The following is a 14393-nucleotide window of genomic DNA, read 5'->3' as shown; positions in this document are numbered from 1 at the left end:
CATAAATAATAAATATAATCTGGAAAATAAAATAATGTAACAATATTTCCAGCTAAATTTATGTTGAAGCACTAACTTAGTTTTTCTTCAACAAAAGAAATTGTTGTTGTTATGGGGTTTAATGCCATTTTTCAGCACATGATAGGCTATACATGGCGGCCAGTATTAATGGTGGAGGAAGAACCCGGGAAAACCCCGGAAAGATCCACCGACCTACGAGAAGCTACTGGCAAGCTTTCTCACATACCCACATTGGCTGAATCCGAGACTTGAACCACTGCAGACAGAGGTGAGATGGCAGTGATCCATAACGAAGAGCGCTTTAGACCACTCGGCCACTCGGGGCCCCAACAAAAGAAATAATGGAAGTTATCCTTTACCAGAAGAATTTTTTTCTTCTAATCACATCACAGCACTGTCCAAAGTACATGTACAAAAATGACAGGATGATAGAAGAGATGGGATTATAATCATGATGGCAGTCAAATATGAATAGCTACATTTATCTTGATAATGATTGCAATAGTTAAAAATAAACAGCTGGGAGACCAAGGAAAGAGTTGCTTAAGGTTACCCAGGTAAAAACATAGAGTTTATCATAGGGAAGAAAGTTATGATAAAGCAGTTAGATACTTTCTTGTGTGATGGCACTTACATCACAGAGATGAAGACTCCATGAAAGAATTATGAGAAAAAACTCAGGTGAGGAGTAGGTTGGGGGTGCCCTCATTTTTTCGCTGCCCAACCCTACAATATATCTTGTATACCACTTATGCACATATTGTCTAAGGCTTATTTTATGTCTGTAAGATGACTGTCATCACAAGAATCACCTCATAAGCCAAGTTTGTGGTCCACATTCTTATTTTCACGCTTTCAACATCTCACTATACATTCACATCTGCACAATCCTTGTCTCCAACAGAAGACTTAAGTCTTCATGATGAAAAGTCATCACATTTATTGGAGATATTAGAAACAAAAATATATGAACTGTGCACTTCTTCCAAACCAATCCTTGTCTCATTTTGGGTTCAATAAGCATAAGAACTGATCTGACTGACACTGATACACTCATTATAACACTGTCTATGGGATTCAGAGAGTACTGACATGATATACTCATTATAACACTGTCTATGGGATTCACAAAGTACTGACATGGATACACTCATCATAACACTGTCCATGGGATTCAAAGAGTACTGACATGGATACACTCATTATAACACTGTCTATGGGATTCACAAAGTACTGACATGGATACACTCATTATAACACTGTCTATGGGATTCACAAAGTACTGACATGGATACGCTCATCATAACACTGTCCATGGGATTCACAAAGTACTGACATGGATACACTCATCATAACACTGTCCATGGGATTCAAAGAGTACTGACATGGATATACTCATTATAACACTGTCTATGGGATTCATAGAGTACTGACATGGATACACTCATTATAACACTGCCTATGGGATTCACAAAGTACTGACATGGATACACTCATCATAACACTGTCTATGGGATTCATAGAGTACTGACATGGATATACTCATTATAACACTGCCTATGGGATTCACAAAGTACTGACATGGATACACTCATCATAACACTGTCTATGGGATTCATAGAGTACTGACATGGATATACTCATTATAACACTGCCTATGGGATTCACAAAGTACTGACATGGATACGCTCATCATAACACTGTCCATGGGATTCACAAAGTACTGACATGGATACACTCATCATAACACTGTCCATGGGATTCAAAGAGTACTGACATGGATATACTCATTATAACACTGTCCATGGGATTCATAGAGTACTGACATGGATACACTCATTACAACACTGACCATGTGAGTCTGTGTGTGTGTGATTTTGGTTTTCAACAGAGCTTTAACAATTTTCCAGTCACATCATTATGATGTCGGCAGTGTGGCAGTTTATAGTGATGTCTAGCACTGGGGCATCATGCTGCAGACTTGTAACATCATGTCCCACCCAGTCACATTATCCTGATGGCAGGCTGACCAGGCCTAACACTAACCTCTTAATGCCGAGTGCCAAGCGAGGCAGCAGCTAGTACCATTTTGATAACTCTTTGGTATGACTTGGCCAGGGTTCAAACCCACATCCTCCCACAGAACCCTTTTGTTGTAAGAATGTGTTACTAACAGAAATGCATATAGTCATCTAGTTAGATGGTTCAAGCATGAACAGAGCTTGAGAAAATAAACTAAAACAAAACTGAAACCTACTCAGTGAAGCATGAAATTTGGGTCACAGTGTCCTATTTTTGTGATGAGGGTATAGTTTTCTTCAAGATGCATCCCCTTGCCTAGTTTCATGATTCCAAGCAGCACAATATGTATATGGGATGCACACAAAAAAAAAAAGCTCAATGCAAAATCTTAGCTAAGAATGAACATATAGTAAGTTAGCCACCTTGACACAGGGACTAGAAGCTAAGTTAGCCACCTTGGCAATAGGGACTAGATGCTAAGTTAGCCACCTTGGCACAGGGACTAGATGCCAAGTTAGCCACCTTGGCACAGGGATTAGATGCTAAGTTAGCCACATTGGCAATAGGGACTAGACGCTAAGTTAGCCACCTTGGCACAGAGACGAGATGCCAAGTTAGCCACCTTGGCACAGGGACTAGACGCCAAGTTAGCCACCTTGGCACAGGGACTAGATGCTAAGTTAGCCACATTGGCACAGGGACTAGATGCTAAGTAAGCCACCTTGGCAATAGGGACTAGATGCTAAGTTAGCCACCTTGGCACAGGGACTAGACGCCAAGTTAGCCACCTTGGCACAGGGACTAGATGCTAAGTAAGCCACCTGGGCAATAGGGACTAGATGCTAAGTTTGCCACTTTGGCACAGGGACTAGATACCAAGTTAGCCACCTTGGCACAGGGATTAGATGCTTAGTTAGCCACCTTGGCACAGGGACTAGATGCTAAGTAAGCCACTGCAAATTGTTGCCCAGGACCTAGCGAAAGAATGGCTGAGATGAGGTGATGTTGTATTTATGTATATACTTTTATATATGCACATGCTGACACCGATACCAACACCTGGGTAGGTCAATACCCATCCTCTACACAATTCATTGCCACTAAAAATGACAAAAATGTTGATTGTTGTATATATTTAATAAATAAAGGATTGTTAAGAAATTGCACAAACATGTCTTTCATAAAAGTTAATTTTGGATGAACAAGGCTAGTTTATATACGGGTATATTTGAAAAAATCATCAAATTACAAAACTATTACGAAATAATAAGGGTTGTTGATTTCAGACAAATAAAGACTAAGTATGGAGACAAATTAACTGATGCACATCAAATCTGAACGTCAAAGGAAGTCTTCATTGATACCAATGAATGACAACAATTTCTATGGACAGTTGTAGCTTGTTTATGAATAGTTTTATGTAAAATACATAACCATGAATGATAACAGTTCTGTGGAACTTTTCAGCTTGTTTGTGAGTAGTTCTATGTATAATACATAACAATGAATGACAACAGTTCTGTGGAACTTTGCAGCTTGTTTGTGATTAGTTCTATATATAATACATAACAATGAATGACAACAGTTCTATGGAACTTTGCTGCTTGTTTATGAATAGTTCTATGTATAATACATAACAATGAATGACAACAGTTCTATGGAACTCTGCAGCTTGTTTGTGAATAGTTCTATGCATAAAACATGACTTCAAAGAAAATGTAACACACTGACAATACTGATGCTACATGTTTCTTCCTCCACTAAGGTAAAGACTATTGATGATCAATTACTGCATCATTTTATTTTCAATATATCAAGTTCTTCAGACTTCTTAGCTGGTGTTTTACTTTCTCAGACAACCGTACTATACACTCCTTGAATCACCTGATGAGTTTAGGCTTCTTTTCTGGTGGTGGCTTTACACTGCTTGTATTTGACTTATCCTCTGCTTTCTCTTGCTTCACTTCCTGCTTGGGTTCCACCTTAACTTGTTCTTCTACAAAATAAATACCATATGATAAGAAGATATAAATAGGCATATCTACTGTAGTCGGAAATTAAACTCTGACCACCTTCATGTAAAATCAACACATGCATTGCATAAAAAAAATAAATACATGTCCATACTGACTTCATGTGACCCATATAAGGTCAAAAACAACATGTCAGGCTCAGTTCTTTATCCCATACTATCTTACATATCATTATATAGCTAATTAATAGTCATTATTTTAAGTCACATCACAATTCTCGTAGCATCAATGTCAAAATTATGTTTTTATGCAAGTATGAATTAGACGACCTCAGAAGATCTCGGCCATTTATACTTAAACAGATCACATATACCATTGCTGATGACCTCCAAAAGATTTAGACCGTACAGTTCAAATGGTCAAGCATGTATAACAATGGCGACGACCTGCAAAGGTTTAGAATGATTACACTACAAATGGTTTTATATATATATATATATATATATATATATATATATATATATATATATATATATATATATATAACATCAGTGATAATCACTGAAGGCCTCTTACTCTGTAATTGGTCATGTATAACATTGTTGATGACCTGTGAAGTTCTGTACCTCATACACTTCAACCTAAATACCAGTGGAAAGGTAATTTTTGTTATTGTAAGCCATACAAGTTGACATTAACACAAAATGAATTCCAAGAATTTGGTAATGACCACATAGGTCCAGCTTTAATAGTTTTTTATGGGGATAAGGGATAAAGTATCTAAACAATCATATAAAAAATCACACTGATGCAATAAAATCACACTGATGCAATAAAATCACACTGATGCAATAAAATCACACTGATATAATAAAATCACATTGATGCAATAAAATCACATTGATGTAATAAATCACACTGATGTAATAAAATCATACTGATGTAATAAATCATATTGATGTAATAAATCACACTGATGCAATAAAATCACACTGATGTAATAAATCACACTTATGTAATAAAATCACACTGATGTAATAAAATCACATTGATGTAATAAATCACACTGATGCAATGAGAGAAGTTGCTCAAGGCCAGATGGCAGGTCAATAGATCTGAACCACCCAAAAGGAATGTTTACTTCTGGCAATGAAGCATGTCTCCCATCACTCATGTCTCTTACTGAAATTTCTTGTGTACCAAAAATTATTATCTTTAAATTTATTTCACACCTTGCTCAAAGTGAAGTAAATGTACAGTTATACTGCCTGTCATCACATGACTGTGAACTGGCTTAAGCAAGGCACGATGATTTAGTTGCTAATTTCAATCTGCATCAAACACCTCTCTGATTCTGTCAGCAGGGTTAGCTGGCTTCAGTGTCAGAAGTTTATCAACGTGGATTATACTATGTTGGTTAGAAGTAAATCCAATACGATTAAATTTCAGTGGTTGGAATCAGTTCCAAAGGATTCTGCCCTTCCCGTAAAGCTGATTTTAAAATAGGCTCAGTGGTGAGAATGACATTACACATCACACGGCACATAAAACAGGACAACAAATACACCATCACTGTAATACATGTTATGTAGAATCACCATCAAATGTGGATAAAGATGCATGTACCAAGACAATGTTTGCCTACTTTAAGCTGAATAAAATCTCCTGTTTATGGTAGCAACTCTTTTTTTGATTACGATAAAATACTTTTCCCTGACTCAGAAATCTTACAGAAGTCTTTCTATCTAGATTATTCTTACGTTTTCATGATGAGCAGAATTAAAGAGATGACAATATAAATGATAAGCATAATTTTTTATTGCTTTATTTTTATTTTATTGTTTAATGCACCAGAAAAGCTTAATCCATATACGGGTGAGTGTACGACGTAATTCGTTGAAAAAAGCATAATGATTACACCAAAAACACAGTGGTTGGTATGATAAGCACATGTGCAAAGCTCAAATGCTGATCCAAAAAGTAAAATATGAACAGCTGGAACCTTAAATTGATTGTAATGGTCAGAATGTTGATAGTAATGAGAATTGTCAAAACAGAAAAAGTATCTTAGGATGCCAAACATCCTGAAGTGCATAAAATGTGTTGGATGTCTACTTGTTAACTTTCTTGGATGTTGATAAGATGTGTTGGATGGCTACTTGTTAACTTTCTTGGATGTCGATGTGTTGGCTGACTACTTGTTAACTTTCTTGGATGTCAATAAGATGTGTTGTACGACTACTTGTTAACTTTCTTGGATGTCAATAAGATGTGTTGGATGGCTACTTGTTAACTTTCTTGGATGTCAATAAGATGTATTGGATGACTACTTGTTAACTTTCTTGGATGTCAATAAGATGTGTTGTATGACTACTTGTTAACTTTCTTGGATGTCAATAAGATGTGTTGGATGGCTACTTGTTAACTTTCTTGGATGTCAATAAGATGTATTGGATGACTACTTGTTAACTTTCTTGGATGTCGATAACGTGTTGAATTACTACTTGTTAACTTTCTTGGATGTCGATGTGTTAGATGTGTTGTATGACTTGTTAACTTTCTTGGATGTCAATAAGATGTATTGGATGACTACTTGTTAACTTTCTTTGATGTCAATAAGATGTGTTGTATGACTACTTGTTAACTTTCTTGGATGTCAATAAGATGTGTTGGATGACTTCTTGTTAACTTTCTTGGATGTCAATAAGATGTGTTGTTGTATGACTACTTGTTAGCTTTCATGGATGTCAATAAGATGTGTTGTATGACTACTTGTTAACTTTCTTGGATGTCGATGTGTTGGATCACTACTTGTTAACTTTCTTGGATGTCAATATGATGTGTTGTATGACTACTTGTTAACTTTATTGGATGCAATAAGATGTGTTGGATGACTACTTGTTAACTTTCTTGGATGTCGATGTGTTGGATGACTACTTGTTAACTTTCTTGGATGCTGATGTGTTAGATGTGTTGTATGACTTCTTGTTAACTTTCTTGGATGTCGATGTGTTGGATGACTACTTGTTAACTTTCTTGGATGTTGATGTGTTAGATGTGTTGTATGACTTCTTGTTAACTTTCTTGGATGTCAATAAGATGTATTGGATGACTACTTCTTAACTTTCTTGGATGTCAATAAGATGTGTTGTACGACTACTTGTTAACTTTCCTGGATGTCAATAAGATGTGTTGGATGGCTACTTGTCAACTTTCTTGGATGTCAATAAGATGTATTGGATGGCTACTTGTTAACTTTCTTGGATGTCGATGAGTTGGATGACTACTTCTTAACTTTCTTGGACGTCGATGAGTTGGATGACTACTTGTTAACTTTCTTGGATGTCAATAAGATGTATTGGATGACTACTTCTTAACTTTCGTTGATGTCGATAAGATGTGTTGGATGACTACTTGTTAACTTTCTTGGATGTCGATAAGATGTGTTGGATGGTTATTTGTTAACTTTCTTGGATGTCGAATGCATGTAAAACAACACAGTCAGCTAAAGAAAGTCAAAAACAAACAAATTTAGAAAGGTACCTGTTTTTATTTATGATGTATTCACATTTCAATAAGTTTTTGGGGGCCCTGAGTGGCTGAGTGGTCTGAAGCGCTCTCCATTACGGATCATTGCCATCTCACCCCTGTCTGCATGAGTTCAAGTCTCAGATTCGGCCAATCTGGGTATGTGAGAAAGCTTGCCAGTAGCTTCTTGTGGGTCAGTGGTTCTTTCCTCGGTTCTTCCTCCACCATTAATACTGGCCACCACGTGCAGCCTATCGTGTGCTGAAAAATGGCATTAAACCCTACAACAACAACAATAAGTTTTAGAAAAGTAAACAAGAACAAAAGATGGAAAGTAAAGCTAGTGAGTACTCACTCAAATACTAGTAAAAGTGAAAAATGAGCAAAGAAAATCAAATAGAGTCTGTTTATGAAAGGTAGTTGTTTTAAATAATAGCTGTTATGGAGGGTAGGGTTGTAAGATATACCTCTGGCCTCTGGTTGACTAGGTGCCACAAATTTTGGAGGAAATTTCTTTGCCAATTCACCAAGAAGCAGGTCCACTCTTTGTCTCTGGAAGATGGAACTTGGTTCATCCTTCTTCTTTTCCTTTACATCTGATTTATCTGTGATAAAAAAGCATTTATTACAGGAAAATGTAAGAACAGCTACACAGTGTGAGGTATAATATTACAGGCAGTGAACATACTATTAGTTAAGAAATCCTTGAATCAATTTAATACAGGATTCTGTCATGCTGAAATTAACGTCAGTGTCATATCCAATATGTATTAATCCTGACCACATACTTTCTGTGGTAGGTCGCTGAGGAACTATCCTGATTTTTCACCCCTACAGTTTTCGTTTTTATCATTCTGTTATCATTATATATGTATTTACTTTTGTATGGTGATTTATGTTAAAAAAATTAAAGTCCAGATCTTTTATTTTTTCTCATTGAGAATTGTCACCGTGTCAGGTGAGAGAGCCTGTGAACCTGAATGACCTTTGTAGCCTGAGTGACCTTTGTAGCTATGATGACAGGAGTTTAGCTCTAAAACAGTTAGCAAGTCCAAAAATTAATAACAGTGGAGGTTAGAGAAAGAAGTCCTCTGTGTCTGAGGCTGTACAAACAGCTAATCACAAATTCATGCAAAAACTTAGAAATCAGAAATGTTCTTGTGGCATCATGCACAACATGTTTGTGGCATCATACACACTGTTCTTGTGGAATCATACATTCCATGGTATTAAAAGGATAGGGTAGGTAAATACCTTTCCTACTCTGGTGTTTGGTATTAAAAGGATAGGGTAGGTAAATACCTTTCCTACTCTGGTGTTTGATATTAAAAGGATAGGGTAGGTAAATACCTTTCCTACTCTGGTGTTTGATATTAAAAGGATAGGGTAGGTAAATACCTTTCCTACTCTGCAGTTTGGTATTAAAAGGATAGGGTAGGTAAATACCTTTCCTACTCTGTTGTTTGGTATTAAAAGGATAGGGTAGGTAAATACCTTTCCTACTCTGCTGTTTGGTATTAAAAGGATAGGGTAGGTAAATACCTTTCCTACTCTGCTGTTTGATATTAAAAGGATAGGGTAGGTAAATACCTTTCCTACTCTGCAGTTTGCTTTGAGTTACAATGACCCTGACATTTGATCTATTGACCCCAAATAAATTGAGCTCTTCTTTATTTGATGTGCAACATTTCCACAACCTTTGGTAAAAGTGTGTGGTACAGAACTAAAGTTAATACATAAAAACCAATTGTTCTTTTTTCAATCCTAGTAACCATGACCTTTTGAACCCAAAATATGATTCTTTCTTACCAAATGTAAAGGTTGTTCACAAACATTGGTGAAGATGCTGATCAAAAACTTGAAATTTGTGTGCAGAAACCCATTATTCACAATGACCCCTTGACCCCAGAGACTACCTCACTCTGAGAGAAAGTCATCCACAAACTTTGATCAAACAAGATATGCTATGTTTTGTTTGTGGGGTGGGTGGGTGTGTAGTGTTAAAAAAATCTTCAAATTACATCTTTATTTCTGGTTGAGCCCTGGCTGAGATATTTATATTTAATCAATTCTAAAAATTCCCTGGAGAAGTGATAAACAGTTTTAAGTGAAAGCGTGGAAACTCCATATCTGGCTTAAAATTCCAAAAGTAGATAAATATATAGAGATACCAGAATCTTCTTTATCATGAAACTCCCACCAATATCCTCTGGAGGGGTGATATCTGGCATAGGAATGAGCTGGAAAAAAAGAAATAGTTCTACAAGAGGCTGATATGTCCTATTAGCACATTAATACTTAGGAAATATACCAATAAAATGTTTCAGTACACTTACTTTTCATTTGCATTCTAGTGTATGAGGAATCTACAGGGTAGGCAAGGTCAATATGAATTATTCTTATTCCCGATCAATGGATCCGCCAAAGTGCTGGCGTTGGCAGTATACATTCTCTCTTTCACACACGCACACACAGTGTTGCTTAATTTTTCTTTAAATGTGGCTTGTAGTTTCCTTTCAATAACAGATTTATACAATGAATGATATATCAAAAGATACAGCACATATACAACAATACATATATTTTATTTATATCACATACTTAATTTCCAGTGGAGTTAAAACTGTCAGCATGAAGCTGTCTATTGAACTCTTCACATCCCTGCAAAATGGTCCACTAAACAATGTAGTTTGCTTTTGCCTAATTTTGTTGCAAACTGTTTTTAAAAAATTTGAGATTCAATTATAGAAGTCGGTTTAAATAAAGACAGTACAAACACTGTATGGCACTGAATAGTGAAAGCATGGCCTTTTTTATATTGATTGATGGATGGTATGTATATCAAAATCAAATGGAAAATAGACAAAGCAAAATGATGACAAAAATGGGTGGGAATTGAAGCATTAAAGTTTACAGCTGACCCAAGTCATTGTTGTTCTTGACTTATCATTGCTACTGACCATAAAGGATTGTTTCTTTTATCCTCCAATCTTAATCTCTCTCATATTTGGTTTGTGTGTCAGTGAGTTTTACCATCACAGATCCATTGAGTGAACAAGAATTTTTTTGTAACAGTGAGAGATTTGGATTGGTGTAGATAAATCGGAAAGTCTACTACTGACCAACATACACAAAGTAAGTAAGTAAAAGAGAGAGAGAGAGAGAAAGAGAGAGGGGGAGAGAGATTGAGAGATCGATCTTTAGGTATATGAACAGTGTTTAAAATGTCTGTTCAAAAACCTTATTTACAAGTTGAGTCCAACTGTAAACAACACAGACCCTGATCTGCCAGCACATTATGCAGAGGCAGATCAGGATCTATGCTGTTTGCAGACTCAATTAAGACATAAAAGCCAAGTTTTGCTAATTGTTGCATCAAAAAAACAGGATGAAGATAGTAATATGCCTTTATGGAAAATGCAATGTAAATGAAGCATACCTTCTTCAAATGCTGTCTGTAAGTTATATACTGCATTAAGCTGCAAAGGAAAATACAATCTTTACTCTATCATATACATGAACTAAATACATTTCATATCATTTGGTCTCATCAAGTACAAAAGCTGAAACTTATGAAGATTCTTAATTACTTGCAGTTCAGTATGGTATTTTACAGCCAGCAACCTGAAACACACCTTTTGAGTTTCGAAAAGATCCGATACTGTTTGAGAATATGGCAGGTATGCATTACATTCAGTGAGGTATCTTCTGCAAATTTATCCAGGTAACCAAATAACCAAACGCTTTATTCTTGTACAATGAATTTATTTCTTTGAATGATTATAAATCTTTTGTACTTAAGTGAAAAATTTCAGTCTTAGTGGTATTTAAATAAATCTGTGTTCTTAAGCAACCATAAAAAATTTGTACATCACAAAACATGTGAACTGACTATAAATAGAAACATGATGATGACTATAATATAATGCTGCTGATGACTTTATAATATTGGCATTGCTGATGACCAAATAGCAATAATTGCTGATGACTTTATGATATTGGTATTACTGATGATCAAATAGTGATAACTGCTGATGACTTTATAATATCGGTATTGCTGATGACCAAATAGTTGATAATTGCTGATGACTTCATATTAGTATTGCTTATGATCAAATGGTGATAATTGCTGATGACTGTATAATAATAGTGATAATTGCTGATGACTTTATAATATTAGTATTGCTGATGACCAAATAATGAAAACTGCCAATGACTTTATAATATTGGCAATGATGATGACCAAACAGTGATAATTACTGATGACTTTATAATACTGGTATTGCTGATGACCAAATAGTGAAAACATGATGACTATATGTCAGCATTGCTGATGACCAAGTAGTGAAAACATGATGATTATATAATATTGGTACTGCTGATGACCAAATAGTAATAACTGCTGATGATTATATAATATCGGTATTGCTGATGACCAAATAGTGATAACTGCTGATGATTATATAATATCAGTATTGCTGATGACCAAGTAGTGAAAACATGATGGTTATATAATATCGGTATTGCTGATGACCAAATAGTGATAACTGCTGATGATTATATAATATCAGTATTGCTGATGACCAAGTAGTGAAAACATGATGATTATATAATATCAGTATTGCTGATGACCAAATAGTGAAAACATGATGACTATATAATATTGGTATTACTGATGACCAAATAGTGAAAACATGATGACTATCTCATATTGGTACTGCTGATGAAAAAATAGTGATAATTGTTGATGACTATAATATTGGTATTTGCTGATGACCAGACAGTCATAACTGATGATGACTATGCTGATGACCAAATAGTGAAAATTGATAAAGACTATATGTCAATTTTGCTGATGATCAAATAGTGAAAATCTGTGATGACTATATATCAATACTGCTAATGTCCCAATGGTGAAAACTGATGATGACCAAATAAAACCAGCCTTGCTGATGACCAAATAGTGAAAATTGATGATGACTGTGTAATGGTAGTACTGCTGATGACCAAATAGTAAAAACATTATACTGCAAATATTCCAAATTTACTGCATGTGTCAAAATTTAATTGTGCAAAGCATTTAAATTTTATAGAATTACACTGATATTAGGCCTTAACACAGTGAAACCCCATTATAACATGATGGTCAGAGTCCACAAAGCACCATCATGCTATGCAACATACCATGCATTATCCAAGCAAGTCAGTCAACTGAAGAAAATATTGCAGATTTACTCTTTAACAGTTTTTAGAAGACTGGGGGATTGGTGTGGCACACTATGGGTTCAGTAAAGCAGTTACAAATTTAAATCAATGCATATTAAACAATAAATACTTAAAACAGTGATTACATATTGAATAATTTGGGGGCAAGAAAATCTCTTTATTTTCCTGCAGACAGACGTGTCATGAGATCAGGATGTTGGAAATCAGTAGTTACTTGATGGCTAAACGGTGTTTTCTGAAACCTACATCACACATTAAATTAACGTTTTCCGATTTTGCCTCCTGAATGCATACATGTAAAGGAAATATGCTATTGGAACATTGATATTTAAAACATTAAAAATTGAAAGAAAGTAGTATAAAACGTAGAGAATTTCCCAGTATTTTTTTTTATAGAAAATTTTAGATAATAAAATTAATTTATGCCGACATTAAACAAACACAGGGTGTCTATAAAATACAAGATAAAACTTTATTGGGTTTTGTTTGATCTATGACAGACAGAAAACAAAAAATGAACACGATATCTTCATGTTGATACTGCTGCTGTGGATACTACCAGAATATGAAGCCTAGGACTCCCTATGTATTACTGTGAGTAAGATGATAAATAATTCAGTTAAGCTTACCAGTCTGGAGTTGATGACTGAACAAAGATCTGGTGCCTGGTATACTATTCCAGCTATGATGTAATAGTCAGCTAATGGCGTCACTTGAGAAAGAAAATTAAGAATTATTACACATCTGAAAACATGACTCACTTTATAATGAGTCAGAATCTGCTGTGTTAAACTTTAAACTGATGAAAACATGACTAGTATTGGCAATGGCACAAAACATGACTACTATTAGCAATGACACAAAACATGACTACTATTAGCAATGACACAAAACATTACTATTAGCAATGACACAAAACATGACTACTATTGGCAATGGCACAAAACATGACTACTATTGGCAATGGCAAAAAACATGACTACTATTGGCAATGGCACAAAACTCCACTTTGTAGTACAACAGAAAATGACAATTAAAATTGTTGACAAAATAGACTAAAACACATATTCAAATTCAAAGCATTATGTATTACAGCAACAAGTTATTTCCTCCTTTGCCTAGTGAAAATATTCCTATCTAGCACATAGTCTGTGTTCTTTAATTAATCATCAAGTGTGAAATTGTTTCGAGATTAAAACTTCATTAAACCCAAGTACTAATGAAACAAAAACAGCTTGCTTCCAAATTTTTCCTTTTTCTTTTCAAATTAGAATCATTCAGCTGAAAAAAAATCTCCTCATACAAGGATGACCTGAGATTGCCCACCTGACCAACATCTTCCTAATAGCCAAAAGAGCATGAGAAGTTTTGCTGAAGGAATGCTCTCTGCAGACATGTTTTCTAATGTGTTGACTGCATATGTTGTAAGAAAAAAATAACTGTTTCAAGGTTTCTCTATATGAATCCATATTTGACTGCATATTAGCAATATTTGTCCAATATTGCAAAGTCTTTATGCCATAATACTTTCTGCTGAAGTTGGTCAAATTCTGTTGGGTAATATTTTCAGATAATATTTAACTGTTTTTCTAGTTTTAGTAGTCATATCTGATGATGCATCAT

At 35.1% G+C, this 14393-nt stretch overlaps 1 protein-coding gene across 1 annotated transcript in view; it reads right to left on the bottom strand.

Annotated features, from left to right (window-relative positions):
- Nucleotides 1–3161: 3161 nt before the first annotated feature.
- The window catches only part of LOC149804330 (mediator of RNA polymerase II transcription subunit 6-like), a 31769-nt gene continuing 20537 nt past the window's right edge, over nt 3162–14393 (bottom strand). The window contains exons 4-8 of the mRNA XM_089938903.1: nt 13400–13482; nt 10984–11023; nt 9716–9784; nt 8012–8149; nt 3162–4039 (exon numbers count right to left, since the gene is read on the bottom strand). Coding sequence (XP_089795029.1) covers nt 3924–4039; nt 8012–8149; nt 9716–9784; nt 10984–11023; nt 13400–13482 — 446 coding nt within the window. The 3' untranslated portion in view covers nt 3162–3923. The remainder of the gene's footprint in view (nt 4040–8011; nt 8150–9715; nt 9785–10983; nt 11024–13399; nt 13483–14393) is intronic.

Source organism: Sinohyriopsis cumingii, chromosome 2 (genome assembly GCF_028554795.1).
Source record: "Sinohyriopsis cumingii isolate HCF-2022 chromosome 2, ASM2855479v2, whole genome shotgun sequence".
NCBI lineage: Eukaryota > Metazoa > Mollusca > Bivalvia > Unionida > Unionidae > Sinohyriopsis > Sinohyriopsis cumingii.
This window is presented reverse-complemented; position numbering and strand designations above follow the sequence as displayed.